Here is a 20,122-nt window from a genome sequence, read left to right as displayed (position 1 = left end):
TGAATTTGTTAAAGTGATACTGACACTAAAAAATGAATTTTAGCATATGAATGTACATTAAATGTTACCTATAGGTCATGTTGATCATTTTTTGCTGAGAGGTTTGTTTTTGTATATAATTGTTAGTTGAAGTTCCTAAGCCTGACTCTCTGACACTCTGACACTCTGACTTTGCCAACCAGACTGTCCCATCTCAGCCTGTTAGTTACCGTTTCTAATGCTAATGGATTCCTGCTGCACAAATATGGCAGCCCCCTCATACAGGAACATGGGGGATCAGACAGGTAATGTAAAAGCATCATGCAAATACTTTATGGCAAAGTTAGAAGTATTGCAAAGCCAATATTATAATAGATGTAAAAAAAAGTTTCATTTCAGGTGTCAGTATCTCTTTAAGTAACTTCTGTTCAGGGTCAGACTGGAGAGTCCTGGGCCCACAAGGGTTGCTGTCCCAGGGCCCCCCTCTGGACCCCCCTGCTGTGCTGCGTGTGAGGTACAGGACAGTGAGGTAATCACCCAACCTACAACTACACTGGCAGCTGCCAGGAAATTAACATTAAGGCAGTTGGGGCAATTATTAACACTTTGCTGCCCTCCAGCAGAGCTGAAAATTGAGCAGGTGGCAAATGCAAGGAATATCCACCCATAAAAATCATTGCCATAAAGGTCCTCTTGTAGTTAAAGGGCTAAAGTAACAGGAAGTCGCCAAACGTCATTAAATGGTATTTTAATCAGATATTTGGTATGTAAGAAAAGTTCCAAAAGAAGAAGCCTAGCATTTTTTGGTTGTAGATTTTATGTATACCCTGGGCCTGATCTGAAGAGAATCTCTTTTTAATTACAAGACATAAATAAGCATTGCATCATATATATACATTTTATCTGATTGTTCATTAATGGTGCACAATTCCTACCAAATTCATAAGAAATCAAGTCTTCCTACCTGTTCTCAGGCCTCACATTAAGCAGATAATTTCTACTATCTGCTCGGGGACTGTATGCAGACCCATTACTGTCTTCACTTTCACTGGCACTGCCGTTGCTGCTTCCTAGAGAGTCATAATACCTCCCATTTGTAGAAGATGTGCGGCTCATGGGTCTTCGGGTACCCATCCTATATCTCTTTTCCTTTTCTTTTTTTGGTCACAAAGAAAAAATGAAGGCTACAGTCTGAAATCTGGAAAGGAAAAGAGTACAGCCTTTACTTGGGATTGTTCTCATTATAGTAGCAGAAACATATTTCAATGATCATTATTAATGGAAAAATATATTCTTGTTACAATCACTAAGTTAAAAGTACCAAGATATTTACAGAACATAAGCTTAATGCATGTTCAGCAATACAAATAACCAATTAATATAATGTTATACACATTTCAGATTTTTTTCATATGCACTCCTATATTACATCTGCCTTCAGCAGGCTTTCCTGCCCAGCAGGATCTATCGATCTGACACCAACCTATTGAATCTCCTGTGTAGTTTAACTTAAAATGCTAAGAGGATTTTTTTTAGTGGTCATTTCTAAAAGCATGGTAAAGTTTGGGTGGGGTACATTTAGCCTGTTTTAGTCCTTTTAGCTAAAGGGTGTTGTTTCCTTTTAGCTTTGCAAATAGTCAATGTAACAATTCATTAAGGCAAGATATAGGAAATGGCAACTCCATATAAGGTGATGGGAGCTTACAGTAACCATTCGTCCAGTTGGACCATTATTTAACCAGGGCAAGGCAACCCCAAATAATAATTTGCCTTACAGCGGAAAACAGAATTGATCAACTTTGCAATATACTTTCATTACAAATGTATTGCTATTGAAAGCAGTGTTTGTCTGTCCCTTTCCATTCTCTGCCCTGGTGGCTCAGACTGTTGATACAATGTAAGACAAGACAGCTGATTAACAGACCTGTCTTTGCTGGGGAACCAAGACTTTTGCAACAATGTCTAAAAAGTATCAGCCAGGAGTTAAGCAAATGCTGCTTTCAATAGCAGTTGTTTTTATAAATAACTTTAAAAGCACTGAAAATGTTTAATTAATGTACATTAGAAAGTTGCTTAGAATTATGTTTTCTTTTATTAGGCAAATTTATTTTGGAGTTGACTTGCCCTTTAATAAATGAGCACCTTTCACATGCTATAATACTGAGGAAATCTGAAGTAATTAAGTAATTCACCATCTAATAAGATACACTGAGTCCCATTGAAATTCTTATTTACATATATGTGTTTAGATCTGGGTGTTACTCTAATGCTTAAATGTTTGCGCTACTGTTTCTGCAACTTTCTAAAGTTGTGCTACGTTCAAACTTCATTGTCAATGCTTGCCAAAGCCATGGTGTTTTTAGACAAGCAGCAGTGGTCTACATCTACAATTGTAAAAAAGGTAAAGCAGGTCTTTTCAAGCATGAACCATTCCTAAGGACACATCAAGGATGGCCAAGATACATTTTATATTTTTTTTATAGTTTTATATTGCTCTGTATAAATGGATTATAACAAGAAAGATCATTAACACACTGATGCCTTTATCCAGGGTTAAATAGTAGGGCATGCTGACTCCACAACTGCTTTGGGGCCCAGGAGTGTAAGGTAAACATTAGAGCCCCCTAAAATGATTTTGTTGTGGGGCTATAAACTTGTACTTGTATCTCTGCATTCACCAATCTTCAGTGTCACCCTTGCTAACTTTCAGTGCTGATAACCTGCAGTGCATCCTGTGTTTGTAGTATCTCAGCAAATGGCAGTGAAAAAAAGACTACAGCTCGAGTGTGAAGCATTCAGTGATATGACTGCAAATGCAAAAATACCAAACAGTCTGTTCTAGCTGCTACTATGACTGAATATCACAAAGTGTATGATTTGTAGTTTTTCCAAGCATGGCTGTTTAAAATTATACAGTATTCTGAATGATTCTTACTCTTTTAGCAACAACATTGTTATTATTTGGGCATGGGCTCTTTTATACAGAACGCTCAGGACCTGGAGTTTTCCAGATAAGGGATCTTTCCATAATTTGGGTCACCCTATTTTAAGTCTGCTAAAAATAATTTAATTATTAATTAAATCCAATAATTGTTTTACCTCCTATAAGGGTATCTTAGTTGGGATGAAGTACAAGGTACTTTTTTATAATTATAGAAAAAAAGGAAATTGTTTTTAAAAATATGAATTATTTGATTAAAATAGAGTCTATGGGAGATGACCGTCCGGTAATTTGGGTTTCCCGATAACGGATCCCATACCTGTTGTAGTGTTGTAGCAATATATAATATATAGTCTACTACAAGTTATGACATAAAGTACAGATCTGATTTGTTGCTTTGCGAAACTGCACTGGTGCAGCGTAGCCCGTGCCTCAATCCAGTCTTTCTAACAAAAAAGTAGTCCACTTCCCAATGTTTGATTTTTGAAAGTCCTTACTAGTCTGTAATGCAGGTAGCTAAAAATCTAAATTGCATGTGAAGCCAAAGAACATTAAACCACAGACTGAGACACAGGAGGACTTAGGGCAACAAAATTAGCTCAGCACGTTCAGAAGGAACTCAATCTGGGGATCAAATCGTAAACAACTTGCATGCTACATACAGTATGTGAACCTTATTATAGAACCATAGGTATTGGGGCAGTAAAAAAAGACCTTGAGCTATGATGGCTGGGCTACTTTAAAATATTTTTTCTAAAATTAAACAAGATAACTATAAAAAAAAACACGTCACCGCAATACAAAAATCCAACTTAGGCAGTTTTAATGAAAGGCAAAGCAGAGCTAAAGGGTTTGTACGCTACAGTTTGGATTCTTTAAAAATTCAAAGATGAAATAGAGAATGAAAATAATTGGATAAGTAGCAGCACAGATTGGAAAGGTACTAAAACTAATTCTAGTAAGTGTGACAATCCATACAACTGGTTTCTGTAGCTATTATTAAGTCAATGGATCAAATCATCAGAGCTCAGCTAAACCACAAGGTTTGCAACCTACAGATTATTGGTAAATATATCGCCTATCTCCAAGCTGAAACTACATCTTTCATGTTGTGGGTTATACCATACCATCAATACCATCCTTATAATTAATTTTAGATCACAGAACCCTGCATTCAGAATATGCACTTACCCACATACCTATATTTTGACAAAGAAACTTTACACCTCCAATCAGTTTTTTATATATATCTATATATTGTCACACACCTAATCTACCGCGTTTTAACTTGCACACATACAGTTAGGTCCATAAATCTTTGGACAGAGACAACTTTTTTTCTAATTTTGGTTCTGTACATTACCAAAATGAATTTTAAATGAAACAACTCAGATGCAGTTGAACAGCAGACTTTCAGCTTTAATTCAGTGGGTTGAACAAAAAGATTGCATAAAAATGTGAGGAACTAAAGACCTTTTTTAATGCAATCTCTTCATTTCAGGGGCTCAAAAGTAATTGGACCATTGACTCCAAGGCTATTTCATGGGCAGGTGTGGGCAATTCCTTCATTATTTCATTATCAATTAAGCAGATAAAAGCCCTGGAGTTAATTTGAGGGGGGGTGCTTGTATGTGGAAGATTTTGCTGTGAAAACACAACATGCGGTCAAAGGAGCTCTCCATGCAGGCAAAAACATAAGAAAAAAAACATCAGAGAAATTGCTACAATATTAGGAGTGGCAAAATCTACAGTTTGGTACATCCTGAGAAAGAAAGAAAGCACCGGTGTAGGCGTATCGATATCTGAGTCTACCATAAAGAGAAGACTGGCTAGATTGGACTTTGCTAAAAAAAAAACATCTAAAAAAGCCGGCACAGTTCTGTTAAAACATTCTACGTACAGATCAAACCAAGGTCAACCTCTACCAGAATGATAGCAAGAAAAAAGTATGGAGAAAGTGTGGAACAGCTCATGATCCAAAGCATACCACATTATCTATAAACATGGAGGAGGCAGTGTGATGGCTTGGGAGTGCATGGCTGCTAGTAACACTGGGACACTAGTGTTTATCAATGACGTGACACAGGACAGAAGCAGCCGAATGAATTCTGAGGTGTTCAAAGACATTCTGTCTACTCAAATCCAGCTAAATGCAGTCAAATTGATTGGGAGACATTTCATAATACAGATGGACAATGACCCAAAACATACAGCTAAAGCAACCCAGGAGTTTATTAAAGCAAAGAAGAATTCTTGAATGGCCAAGTCAGTCACATGATCTGAACCCAATTGAGCATGCATTTCACTTGTTGAAGTTTAAACTTTGGACAGAAAGGCCCACAAACAAACAGCAACTGAAAGCCACTGCAGTAAAGGTCTGGAAAAGCGTTAAAAAGGAGGAAACACAGAATCTGGTGAAGTCCATGAGTTCAAGACTTCAGGCTGTTATTCTTGGCACGCTTATATTTTATGCAAAAACTTAAAACAGTCCCTGCTTATTCAGTTCAGTAACTGAAGGCAGTATTTACCATTTGCAATCCATATGTAGAGCATCATGATTCAGAAAACAAAAGGTATTGACGACAATGCAAACATTCCTTTGCAGTTGTAGATAGCTTAGTGAGGGTTAGTCAGATGATTAAGGCTGTCTGTGGATGAAGAGAGTGTTGATTAGGCAGTAAAGGCAGTTTGAGTTCAGGGGCATAACTATAGAGGAAGAAGACACTGCAAAGGGGCCCAGAAGGTATAAGGGCCCCATGAGGCCCTCATTCATATACAATTTCAATAAAGCTTGGGGGCCTGGAAACTTGAATGGAGACAAGAGGATTCTTTTATTAATTTCCATATAAGATGATTTGCCTTTCCTCAGCAATACCCAGTTGTTTAGGGTCAACTGGCTAAGCTTCTTAGCAACCATTGGGGGAGGTACATGTGTAAGTAGCCATGTTTCCGGAAAGATGGATAACTTTAATGTATGCTGTATATTTGTGAAATAAATCATCATATTCTGTAGAGCCTATTAAATTCTGTATATGTCATAAGTGAAACAATTTTAAGACAGAGACTGAAACTGAATAGTCCTTAGTGTGAAACATCTCCTTAGATCAGAGAGTTGACTAACCCCCAAAATCACTTATATTTTAACAAACAGTAATATGACTTAATACTTGGCACATAAGGCCCATAGAAAATCAGTTAAATTATCTGCAAGCGAAACACTACAGAATCCAAGCATTTTGTCTATAATGGAAAGCACAAAAAATATCTGGGTTTGTCACCAGCATAGGGCCACCTAGGACACTCCAGAGAAATTAACAACCAAGGCACACTTCCACAACAATTAGATGTACATAGCGGTATACTGTATGTTTTCAAGTGTTGCCATTGCTTCTAAAGACAAACTTTGTCAACAAGTGGTAACTGCCATATGTGTTTAATAGGTCTATGGTCGAAATAAAAAATTACTAATGTGAATTGTCATTAGCTTGGTTCTATTAAGGCCTGGGCCCTCAGAGAGACCTTCTGGTATTCTGGCAGGACAACTTAACCATGTTTGCCCCATTTCTGGGCAATGGTATGAAATAGTCACTGGGCTTCACACGCTGGTCAGATGATGTTTGCCCTAAGCTTCTCTGTAAAATAAATATTGTGCCTTAACCCTAAATATAAATGAGATAAGAAAAATAAATAAAGGAAGAGAAAATGGTCCAGAACATATTTAGGGTGCATAACAAGTAAATTAATTAATTTTAAATAATGTTGGCTAATTGGGGAACAATAATAGCATATACCTTACCTGGAGTTAATCTGGTCATACATCATCTTTGAAACAGTACTGTTATGACAGATGCAAGTCACAAGGAAATACCAGTCCATTCATTTTTCCTAGGTGTCCTATCTTGAAGGGGAATTACTTACTTTCTATATTAAAGGGGAGACTACATCTAGCAAAATGTTTCCATTTACATGCAAATAACTGTGCATAATAATGCATAACAGTGATAAAAAAAGACTTTAAGCTTCACCTGCTGATTCTTAGTACAGACTTTACTACTAAAGTACTAGTTTGTAAAACACAGGAGCACATATCAACTGTAAAAATAGAACTGCTTACCACAGCCTTGCGTAAAACATCACATGCTGGATCATACAGAGCTGTTATTGCATAAAATGCTATACACACGTACATGACATACCCATGCACATAACAGCCATGTGATGGTAATCATAGTTGTTTGTAGCATTTGATGGCCTATAATGGAACAACATTCTGAGAATTTTCCTCTATTTATGTATGTGTGAATTAGATGTAAGGAATAATGAGAGAAGTCATTCTAATAGCTCAGTTTGAGCTAACAGACATCCAGAAATAAATTGCAGTAATGTTCTGAAATCCTGGCTTAAGGGTTTATAGGTGCATTAACAGGTGGACGAGTAACTGAAATAATTCCAAAAACATACAAGAAGAATCGTTGTTTCCTTACTAAATCGATACTAGTGTCTACATTGTAGGAACCTCAGACAGTAAGCTTCACCGAGTTATTAAAATGCACACATGCTGATTTCAAGTCTAAATATAGTATAGACAGTGCTGTTATTCATTAATTCTATAAATATTATAAGGTAAACAAAGCTATAGAACCCACATGGACCTGCTTAGTTAAAACAAGGAACCTTAGCATAGGACACTGAGAAAGATTTGTTAGATGAGTCAAGAGTAGAACAAATCAGAATTACAGAGAAAATCCCTAGCATGGAGAAATAAAAGAGAAAAGATATAGTTATCCTCAGTCAAACGCAGTATTACCCTAATCCATTACTTGTTGGTTTCTCTGACATCAACAATACACATCTATGAAAAACATTTGATGGGTTTAGGGTCTCAGAGTTCAGAGGGAACAGTTAATATTATCCAACTCTTTGAAATAGCAAAATCCAAGCAGTCCCAGTCCATATCTTAGATGAAAAATATGTGACCAGTAAATGCTGTAGATGACTAATCTGGATCAGTGCAGTCATCGTTCTCACACACATTACTGGAGCAAATGGTTTCATAAAGACATAGCTCCATTTTATGATAACTCTGGACCAGACCAACATCTCAGAAGGTGTCTTGATGAGAGAAGTGTAGGGATGCTTCCCAAGGAAACTAACAGCAATGTCTTATCAAAGCTTATGTTTCTACTGTGAACTTGCAAAATGGCACCCAGCCATCCCCTTATTGTCCAGTTCATCCTCACCTCCCAACCTGGATGTTATGCAATAAAAGTGTGACCAGACCATCACCCAGACATTGCGACACAACAGGTTACATATCCAACAGACATCTACAGCACTGCAGCTGAGAACAAAATAATAATACCAATAATAATATTAATCATCTCTCAGATATTGAATGCAATCTTACACTTTACAAGCAGGGGGACTTTAGAGAAATATCTTTAAATCTCAGGTCGAGTAGGAGGGCTTGTTGCAGATGTAGGAGGTGTTTGGATGGGAGCAATGTTCCCTCCTAGCTGTTCCTTGTGCACGCACATATTTTGCGTGAGTTTGAGTTTTGTGATTTCAAATTCTCAAGTTTTCACAGGGTGCAGGGGATGAGATCTCACCCAGGCCTGCATCCCCTTGGGGCCTCCCTCCACATGCTCGCGCTGATTTTGAAGGCGCACAGAAAAATGCTTCTGGAGGGGGGTTGTTCGCCTTTAAATTAACTTTTAGTATGACATAGTGATATTCTGAGACAATATGCAATTGGTTTTCATATTTGTGGCTTTTCAGTTAGTTATCTTTTTGTTGAGCAGCTCTACAGTTTGGAATTTAAGCAGCTGTCTGGTTGCTGGGTCTTGCATACCTTGGCAACCAGGTAGTTGTTTAAAGGAACAGTAACACCACAAAATTAACGTTTTTTAAAGTAATAAAAATATAATGTACTGTTATCCACTATTTAACCTGTGCCATATAGCCTGTTTTTAATTTCCGCCATTTCTACACAGCAGCTTGTTTATATGGAATATAGAATTGTTTCTGAAGCAAACGGATCAGTTTTACCAGTGCAGGGCAGCATTACATGATATTTTCATTAGTTTAAAAAACTTTTATTTTTTTGGGTGTTACTGTTCCTTTAAGAGCTCCTTCTTGTGTAATCATTTCCTAGCTGGCTTTTACACCACAGCATGAGTGGGAGGCATCTGACCACTATATGACTAAGCCTGTTTGACCATATTAAGGGAAAAAAGGAGCAGCTGAAACACCAACAAGGAGCATTTAGGTCATGACATTTTAATGACATTAATATTTTCAGGCACACTGAACATTTTAAAAAAACAATGTAAGAACTGCTATCATCTATCTATCTATAGTGATTGACGAATTAATCGCCAGCGAAAAATGGACGGACGGCGTTTGAGAATTTTTCACAGTTTCGAGAATTTTGCAGGAAATTCGCGAACTTTTCAGCGAATCGCCCCAAATTCGCCCATCACTATCTATCTATCATCTATCTATCCATCTATCTTGTGAGCATTAGTTTCACACTTTTTGCCTGAGATAATACTTAAAGGAATCGTTCACCTTGAGTTAACTTTTAGTATACTGTACAGGGTAATAGTCTGAGACAATTTGCAACTCGTTTTTCATTTTATATTATTTGTGTTTTTTAGTTATTTAGCTTTTTATTTAGTGGCTCTCCAGTTTGCCGTTTCAACAATCTGGTTGCTAGGATCCAATTACCCAGGCAACCATGCAATGATTTGAATAAGAGACTGGAATATGAATAGGAAAGGACCTGCATAGAAAGATGAGTAATAAAAAGTAGCAATAACAATAAATTTGTAGATTTGCAGAGCATCTGAAAGCTGGAAAGAGTCAGAAGAAAACAGCAAATAATTAAAAAGCTATAAAAATAAATAATGAAAACCAAATGAAAAGTTGCTTAGAATTCGGTATTGTATACCATACTAAAAGGATAAATTAAAGGGAAGCCAGTTCTGGGGCTAAAAAATTATTATATAGAAACAGCTTTCGGGGGTTCTGCACAAACAGGACAAACTTTACCTTTATCCCTGTAACCTACAACATCCAATCAGTTATGTTACATAACTGTTTATTGAAGGGCTTGGACTCTTTTATGTTCAGTTTCCTTCAGCATCCACATGTATATACTGCTATAAGGAACAATTGTCTTAATAATTACAGCCAGTTTTCTGAAGACTAGGTTTGTAGTGCAATGTGTTTGCTGTCAGAACAGCTGAGGTTATCCATCTTTTAACTCTTGTGTAAACTAAGTCACACTCAGTCTCTTGACAAGGCTCCATTTAGGTGTGCTGCTGCAATAGGAACATGAGCTTGATGGCACCTCCTTCCTGAATGGTGCAAGCACATTAGAGACACACTCAGATCTGAGAAGAACCCCATTTACTGATTAGCTTTATTCAGTCACCAACCCAATGTGTCATTGGGTTGGTAAATAAGCCCTAGTCTGTGTCGCTAATGCAATGAGCCAATAGCAAAGCTGCCAAACGTTTCTGCACTTGAGAATGAGAAACATAAAAAAGTCCTCTAGCAGCCCCTGAAGTTGCATCCTAGGTACTGGAAACAATGACTACCTTTAACTAAAAAGAGAACACCTTCTAAAGATTATGCATAACTGCAAATGAAGATTATACATAGGTGCAAATGTGCAGACTACTTTAGCATCTTGTGTTCCTTTAGGTCATTTTGTTTCACTTTCTCTCTTTCTCTGCCCTTAAAGGATATTTCCGCAAAACAAAGAAAACCTATTGTAACAATGTAGCAGATGTCAGTTCTTTTCTGGCTTCTGCTCAAATGTTTCAGAAGTCATAACCAGCAGTGTGGAGAACAGCCAGTCAGATTCTCCTTACAATAGTTATTGTATTTACAAATAATTCTAAAACCACTGAAAATGTTTATTAACAGTGGTTCTTCCGCATTTCAGCCAAAGCAACTTTACAATCTATTTTAAATACTGTGTTTTCAGTGGTTTATTCTAAATATAATTGCAATTGAAAGAAGTATTTGCTTATGCCTTTCTGTTCTCTGGTCTCAGTTCAATGTATCAGAACATAGTTCTCCTTCAGGTTTCTAATCATCTGCTATTGCTACATGTTGCAGGAGTCAGGGGCAGGGCCAGTAGCGCAGAGATTGTAAACAGATACATACTACTTTAATAGCAAGTACATTTACAAAGGGCTTAAAAACCACTAGACATTTTACCATATTTTTTTTAAGCAAAGATGCTTTATTGGTTTGTCAACATATATGTATATAACAATTTTGTGGAATGACAAATACAATGTCCTGCATTCTAGTGTTATATAGGTATAAACTGAAAGCATTATATTATTATAAAGCATTATAAACAATAAACAGTAGTACTCTCGTTTATGTGTCTCTCCATTATTGTGTGTCTCAGAATATTCATTGCTCTCGTGTGTTAATTGGGTGGGAGTGGGGGGGACTTTGTGGTGACTGATTACCCTTCACCATGTTGATGTATTGTTGAAATGTTACCATATTTTTAAAAGTTGCATAGAGCTACATTTTCTTTCAATATGGCAAAAAAACAATATTTGGTTGGCCAGAGATCCCCTTTAAGATGAACTGAACCTCAGCTGATAACAGACCTACCACAGGAAGTACAATTGTATATATCTTTATTAAGCATCACTGTATCTGTAGTTGTAGCTGCAAAGTTATTGAGTAAAACGTCCTCTCTCAGCTTCCTGGGCAAGTCCCAGAAAAACAGTATACTGTCTCATGAGACACACTGAAAAGGACAAAGGCTCTGACTTGGCTGCAGTGTCGGACTGGCCCACCGGGATACCAGGAAAACTCCCGGTGGGCCAAGGTGTCAGTGGGCCCTCCTGCTTCTAAACATTTGGCCTATTTCATGGCCATTCCCTATTTATATGAGAATAAAGAGGCTAAATAGATGGAATAATAGGTTATAGTATGTAAAAAAAAAAGAGACTAGGAAAATAGAGGTTGAGCAAGGAAAGGAAGAAAGTAATACTTTGAGTGGGCCCCTGGTCTCAAGGTTTTTGGGTGGGCCCCTGGTCTAAGGGTTTTTGGTGGGCCCCTGGTGTCTCAGTCCGACACTGCTTGGCTGAAATGAGTTCATTCTGTTTCTCTAATATCATTCTGGTTCATTGTGGTACAACTTGTAGGTATAAAACACTGAGGTTGCTAACATTGCTTTAAGAGATGTAGATGATAAAATGGTCCCTCCCGTGTTCAAGTGCATAATAATAACAACGACAATACAATAATATTACTATTTTAGAAATAGTAACACAAGAAATAAATGCATTCCGTTACTTTAAACACACTCCTTTACTGAGCTAGTAGAGAGGTACAGCGATATACATTTACACCACAAGAATCTGTTAAATGCACAATTCCGGTTGTACGGGATTGCTGTTTAAAGGGGATATCCGTCCAAAAATATTTTTGCATAATAAAAATCTAACTCTAAGGAACTTTACATTTTATATATTCATTACACATTTGCAATGATTTAAAAGGTTATTTGTAAATTTACTATTTACAAATATTATTATTGAAATCAGTGTGTCTCTTATATTCTCTCTGACATCTGAAACACCAGTTTGAGGAGATCTGACTTTTACTACATTGAGGGGCCCATTTACTTAGTTAGAGTGAAGGAATAGAGGAAAAAAAGTTCGAATTTCGCATGGTCGAATATGGCTACTTCGACTACAACCTTTGACTTTGAATTGACGAACTAAAAATCGTTCGACCATTCGACCATTCGATAGTCGAAGTACTGTCTCTTTAAAAATTTCTTCTACCCCCTAGTTCGCCACCTAAAACCTACCGAGGCCAATGTTAGCCAATGGGGAAGGTCCCCATAGGCTTCCTAACAATTTCCTGATCGAAGGAATATCCTTCGATCGATGGATTAAAATCCTTGGAATCGTTTGATTCGAAGGATTTAATCGTTCGATCGAACGATTATTCCTTTGATCGTTCGATTGTAGGAATAGTGGTAAATCCTTCGACTTCGATATTCGAAGTCAAAGGATTTTACTTTGACTGTCGAATATCGAGGGTTAATTAACCCTCGATATTCGACCCTAGGTAAATGTGAGTTAGAGAGTTAGATCCAGAATACAGATGAAGCTATAGACAGATACTGCTTTCAGTCGCAATTACATTTACAAATACATTTTAAAGGTTGCTTAAACTTAAATTTTCTTTCATTGTGCATCATTTATTTCATAGTTGGTTGATCCCCTTTAAGGAATCCTAGCTGTTTTGTTCCAAAGAACTAGCAATCAGTAGTACTTAAACATCATGCATAGAGTATTGGCAAGGACTTTCACACATATCAGTAATAAAATTCAGCAAAAATCATCTATGCATATTGTACCTGATTTTCCCCTTACCTTCTTCCAATAGTTGTAATGACTGTTGAACAGGTGCTCTATAATTTTACTGCATAAAAGACCAAGCTGGACTGGCTTCCAAGAAATGTCTCCTTTTAAAATTGTACATTTCTGATGCACGACCCAGAGAAAGCTGCATTTGCCTCCAATCCTGGGAGAATGGTTGCATGCCCTGACAGCTGCATGTTTAATGCACTAAATATAGCTTCAGTAGGCTTCCATTTAGGAAACTGCTAATAACCATTTAAAAACAAATAAAACAAGTGTTTTAAAAAGCAGAACATATTTTATAGTTCATTGGGAATATGTCTCCTGTCTTGTAGAAAATGTTACCCCAAAGATTATTAGCGTCATACAGTGAATAGTGTAAAACTTGCCCCATGATAACTGAAAATATTAGGCACACATGGGATTAAAGGAGTGAAAAAAAACACCCATACTAATGTAAACATTTAAAACTTCTGCTAAATTAAGGAGTTGTGACCATTACAACTGAAGCAAAACCTACAGAACTTACTGTGCAGGAGGCAGATTGTCAGTTCCTTTGACAAGGAGAATTGAGAAATTCCAGAGGAATTGGGTAAATACTGTGTGTTTGCCGAGTCTCTTCCCCGGACTGATTCCTTCCTGGCCCTGGCTTAGTCTCCAGGAGCAGCTGTCACTCACACCACGAGCTGGCCGCTGGATATTTATAGACATCTTCGTATGGGGACAGTCACATTTTCCAAGAGGGCTCATGGATGTGGGAAAGAACTGGACATAACTTGGGGGAGGGGGGAGAGAAAAGCAGTCCCACGTAACATGTTTTGGTAGCTACCTTTTGTTTACTGTATTTATATAGCCCTCAGTCATCTGGTATTTAGCAATAGGTACTACACTACTATTATTACCCAGGGTAAAAATTCTTAGTAGCACGGTTTAAAGTGGAGTCCACGGATTAACTAACAGAGTTTTCTTTGTAGGGTTTTAGCACTTCTTTCAACTTGTACATCTTAATCCAAGTTCAACAAAAGTGGGGCACACACAATACCAAAGGTTGGGATCCTGAAAAAAAAACCCTCAAATCTGAGATTTCCAACCCGTAATCCTGCATCTTTTGTTAAAAAACAGTTTCCAGTACTTGGGAGTTCTAGATGACCAGCTACAGATTAGATATCAAATTTGTAATCCAGTATTTTAACATATTATTTGTACATTTACAAGAATATTTCCTGACCAAGGGCCCTCTTAAGCAGCTGAGGCTTAGGGCAAATGTTTCTCTGTCTTACCTTTCTGATCTAAAATGCAAAAGAATTACCTTCCACTACCCAGTCTAAAAGATTTTGTCAATGTATTTCAGGCAATTTTTGAATCACCTGGCAAGCCTATGCACTGGACAGACCAAGCGTGTACCTATGGGCAGACCAGCGCTTATGTGCACGCTCTGTTTCCACTAGTATGAACAGGTAAACTATCCTGGCAGTGGTAACTCACATGTTACATAAACACAGACATAAACATGCACATAAACATTGTATATATGCATTAAATAACAACACTGGTTAAAGCCCCTACTATTTCTGCAACCATAGGGGTTTGTTGGCCTATTGTCTTGTTTACCAACACTGGTGTAACACATTAGGTGTAAGTCATTTGCACGTGCGACACACAAAGGGAACCCTGGAGCATGTGCTGATATAAGGTAGCATTGGGATGAGTAAAGTGTGCAATATTGGGTTTGCACAAGACCTAATATCTATTTAATTGAATAATACCATAGTTGACCCATATATGGCTGGCTGCCTTTAGATTACTTGCAGCTCTGGCTCTCAGGGCAGTAACATAGCAAATCCACTACCTACTTGGGTCCTGCCACACATTGTTATGCAGGAATACCAAATTCATATCTAATATAATTACCCTACAATAACCAGTTATAGGGTCCCCATTGCTGGGCAGTATCTAGTACGTAGACAGTTCTGACCTATCGCTTTCTGCTTACTATTGCGGTGTTATTGTCCTGCCATTTGTCAATCATTGGATATTAAAAGGGGGTTAAAAAACACTGGATGAAATCACAGTTTACTTTAATGCCCCTAAACATAATTAAATTTCACTTGCTGTCAACAATAAGCTGGCCCATATCTGTTTGCTTCATCAGCAGTCTTAGACCCATAGCTCCAGTGCATACTCCCACATGGCAAGTATCAGATACGCAGACCCGGCTTTGTGGAAAGTCCACCAAGGCCTAGGGTGGCAGGATTTTAGGGGGCGGCATGCTGCCCAAACACACCCATATTGGCTCAGAAGCACTGGTGATGCACAGGAGATACAATTGTTTTTTTTAATTTCCTGTGTGCACACCCCATTGCTCCTGTCCCTATGATGAAAATAAAGGGGAGGGGACAGGGGAGATGAATGGCAGCGGGCCTAGAGGTGCCCACTATGTAAATCTGGCCCTGCAGATATGTGTCAAACAATGCGACCACTCACTTTGTCCCTGCATACCAGTGGCCTTCCCTGCAGCCAATTACATTACCAATACCTGATATATTATAAAACTGTTCCAGCAGAATAACCTTGAAGTCAGTGCACAAATACATTGTTTGCAATCATTTTGGAGCTGAGCTACATTTGCAAAATAATGACATTCCTCAGTTAAAGTGCTTCATTAAAAATGAGATTCTCTCAGGACCAAGCCAAGCCAGACTGGAAACAACAAGTTAATAAACAGATCCTGGAATGCAGCCACATATCTTATCAGTGTTCCTCTGGCTCTAGTGCCATGCACACACAATGAATCTAAATGCTGCAAAACTGGCATTGCACTTATAGTATCTAACATTCTCCAGAGCATATCCCACACAGCACTATGAGTGACACACCGATATAGGTTCTGGTTAATCATCAGAAGTACAAGCATTTAAATGTGCTTTTTCTAAGATTTCAGCTTTGTTTCCTTAACTCTCTGCTTTATAATCCCATGATCTTCCATGGGATCCTTTCAAATTTTTACATGGAGCTGTGTGTGGGGCTTTATAATAATAACTAATAATAACCTAACTAAAAGAAAAGTATTTGGGATGAAGTTGCTTTCTTTATGAAATACTGGTAAATTTGTATTGTCCAGTGTACACAGTTAAATGGAGGTTAAGTGTCTTTGCAGTGACTACTTGTTTAGACTGCTGTTGGAAGCCTAGAACTGTGCCTTTAATGAACATCTGGCTCTCTACATGACTGAGCAAACTGACTATAGATTTGAATTTTGATGGCTGAGTGGCCCCTACAGTAAGGGTCAGGGCACACACTCTGATTCGGGGAGATTAGACGCCCACGACAAATCTCCTCTTTTTTTGGGAGACTAAGGTCTATGCTTATATGTAAATCGCCAGTGGGATGGCACACGTAGCGCTTTGTTTTCCGAAATTGCCCGAAGTTTCCTTGTGAGGAAACTTCAGGTGACTTCGGATAATGCAGCACTCCGTGTGCCATCTGCCGGCGATTTACACTCTAACCGTAGGCAGTTCGGGGAGATTTTTCACCGGGCGACTAATCTCCCTGAATCTGAGCGTGTGCCCTGACCCTAACAGAAGATTTGTTCAAGCCAGGTCTGACACAACTATGCATTGCATCACTGTAAAGCTGTCCATATAGTATTTTATTCTTTGTATGAGGAAAGATCGTTCTTTTAATGTAATAATGTACAAATAACCAGATTAAATAAAGTAGAAAAAATAACAAATCATAGGATGTTCTGGCCATTAATTGACAGACGTCCATCATACGAAAGTTATGTCCGAGAAATAGCAGTGACAGTCACCCATTGATATTGTCAGATAGGAAATACATTCAAAGATATTATCATTACCCGACAGAAATCTTCTTACCTATCTGATCGACTAAACGACTGATCGGCATGGCACAAAAAATCTCGGGACAATTATTCTAACTCCACACACAGTCTGAAAATTGTACCAAACCAAGTTTCATGCTACTAAATCTTTGCGTCTATGGCCAGCTTAAGTTGCATGTGCTTGCATGTTGTTTTCATTTGGTACCACTGTATCTAGTCTATAAATTGAAAAACACTTGTGTTCTGGTCATTTCTGTACAGACAGATTCATGTTGCAACTCCTTGGGTGAATGTGATATCAAAGTAAATGCATTAGATGGCAGCGATGTGACTTGTTGTAGTTCCTACCCTTGAAACATTTGTTATAAATCAACAATAGTAGAGGTTTTGTAGCTAATTATACAAAAGAAGGACTATAAGGTTAGATTTTAGAAATGGTCATGTGGTATGTGGAGATCAAGGTGTTGCTGATTTAAGGCATAAGTTAAGTCTGAATATTACTTAGTTACAAGGGGCTTTTGTTACAAGGTCTGGATAATCAGTGATTTATATTGCATATGCATTATTAATTGGATTTTTATTGTCCCTTTCTCCCCAATATTGGGTGGGGCTTGACATTTGAAATAGCTACATAGTTAGTTTGTTTTAATATTGCTTGAGAAAGATGGGGATTCATATGCCCTATGCCATTTTACAACACGAATTCCATAATATATATATATATATATATATATATATATATATATATATATATTTCTGAATGTAGATTTATATAGGTATCAGGTAATCAGGGGGACCTTTAGGAAATTAAAAGTCAGGGCAGTGCAGAGTGCCCCAGACTTTAAGGACAAATCTATTTTTCATGGCAAACTCTAAGTGGTGTAAACATGGGCTGGTATTTAAATACCTTCTTTTATTAGAGACTATTGACTATACAGACAAAAACAGACTATGCCATCATTTAACAGAACAGTCTTATTCCAAGGTATCTAAACACACAGTTCAATAAATTAAATAACATATCAAGATTTGAAGTGCAAAGGATCAACAGATAAACTATTTCCAAATAAGTATGCAAATTCCTACATGACAGACGCTTAAAAATGCAACTGATAGAGGCCTGCTCAAAAGATCTTTCAATATAAAAAAAGGGATGACAATGCACTGATTTCAATTATTGATAGAAACTTTCAAAAGTTTGTTTAGAGACTGGCTGTGTACTAAAGGTTTAACTAGGGTAGAGTCCAAAGAGATCATTGGTGCACATCAGACTTGCATGATTATACACATCAGATTAATATGAAGTTTACTGTGACATTTCAGTGCACAGTAAGCTCTTTAATCAGAGAGCTGATACATCCCATCATATTTTTTGTATTTTTTACATCTTTTTTGTATCTTGCAATGTTTATCTCTCTGTATGTTACACTGCTATATACAGCTTTCTGTTTCAAATAGTAAATGTAAACCTATAAACTTGAGTTATAATATGTAATCACACACACACGTTCCCCTACTTAGCTGAGGTTTTTGGATGCTTCATAGCTGCTACTCACATTAAAGTTTATGAATACTGTAGATAGAAAGTGGTTGAAATGCATACTCTTATACTGTTATGTCTATGCAGCTATTACATTACTGCATATATCATCTATGCCATTAGTAAGCAGTGACACTATGCATAGTATATTGAAAAGTTCACAGAGAGGGCAATAGTAAAGTTGTGCATACACAACCAAAATAAAAATTAGCCTTCTGTTTACATTCGGGTAAAATAAGCCACAGGGAAGGATTCGGGCAGCTTTATTATGGTGTTGCTTGTATTTACATGATAGGATCAGCTCATCTCCATGTATGGCAATGCAAATGCCAATAATTGCAAAGTAATTCTAATTTATCACTTTCACTCTTAAAGGGAAACTCCACCAAATTTCTTTTGCATGATAAAAGTGTAATGATAGGCAATATAGGTTATAGGTTAATTTCCCAGAAACATAGTACTGGGGTGTTTTCTGAACAAAGATTTTTAGTGAAGCAGTATTCAGTTGTAGGATATTAAATCAAATGTGAAAAACTGGCTGTGCAAAAATGTGCTAATTTGAATGCATGTAACTGCTCAATACTGAATACTGGCAACACCAAATTGGTTGTATTAGCTCCTTAAGCTAGCCATAGACACAAAGATCCGATCGTACGAATCCTCGATTCGTAAGATTTTCGGACCGTGTGTGGTTCAACGGCCAGGTTAAAAGATTTCTGCCGACTGCTCAATACTGATTACTGGCAACACCAAATTGGTTGGATTAGCTCCTTAAACTGGCCATAGACGCAAAGATCCGATCATACGAATCCTCGATTCATACGATTATCGGACCGTGTGTGGTCGAACGGCCAGGTTAAAATATTTCTGTCGGCTGCCGATAATTTCTCTGCATGTATTGCTGTTCGGACGATTTTCAGTGGGAGACTGTCACCAGCTTTGTCGGATGTAACTTTTGTATGATTGCAGTCAGGGGCAGAACATCGGCTGATCTGTTCTTTTACTACTTTATTTGATCTGAATGGTTAGTGGCAGGTCGGGAGATGGGGAAGTCCTGCATCTTTGCATCTATGGCCAGCTTTAAACTTCATAGGCAGGTGTGTCCAATCATGAGAAAATGTATTTAAGGTGGACAATTGCAAGTTGTGCTTCTGTTTGACTCTCCTCTGAAGAGTGACAGCATGGGATCCTTAAAGCAACTCTCAAATGATCTGAAAACAAACATTGTTCAGTATCATGGTTTAGGGGAAGGCTACAAAAAGCTATCTCAGAGGTTTACACTGTCAGTTTCAACTGTATAGAATGTAATCAGGAAATGGAAAGCCACAGGCACAGTTTCTGTAAACCCCGGGTCTGGCAGGCCAAGAAAAATACAGGAGCGGCATATGCAGAGGATCGTGAGA

The 20,122-nt window shown here is 37.7% G+C and overlaps 1 protein-coding gene across 2 annotated transcripts in view; it reads right to left on the bottom strand.

The window, feature by feature from the left end:
• The window catches only part of alpk3.L (alpha kinase 3 L homeolog), a 62,665-nt gene extending 48,677 nt beyond the window's left edge, over positions 1 to 13,988 (bottom strand). For both annotated transcript variants that reach the window (XM_041586650.1, XM_041586651.1), the window contains exons 1-2: positions 13,865 to 13,988; positions 944 to 1,177 (exon numbers count right to left, since the gene is read on the bottom strand). In XM_041586650.1, coding sequence (XP_041442584.1) covers positions 944 to 1,113 — 170 coding nt within the window. In that variant the 5' untranslated portion in view covers positions 1,114 to 1,177; positions 13,865 to 13,988. The remainder of the gene's footprint in view (positions 1 to 943; positions 1,178 to 13,864) is intronic.
• Positions 13,989 to 20,122: the final 6,134 nt, after the last annotated feature.

This window comes from Xenopus laevis, chromosome 3L (assembly GCF_017654675.1).
Source record: "Xenopus laevis strain J_2021 chromosome 3L, Xenopus_laevis_v10.1, whole genome shotgun sequence".
NCBI classification, from domain to species: domain Eukaryota; kingdom Metazoa; phylum Chordata; class Amphibia; order Anura; family Pipidae; genus Xenopus; species Xenopus laevis.
This window is presented reverse-complemented; position numbering and strand designations above follow the sequence as displayed.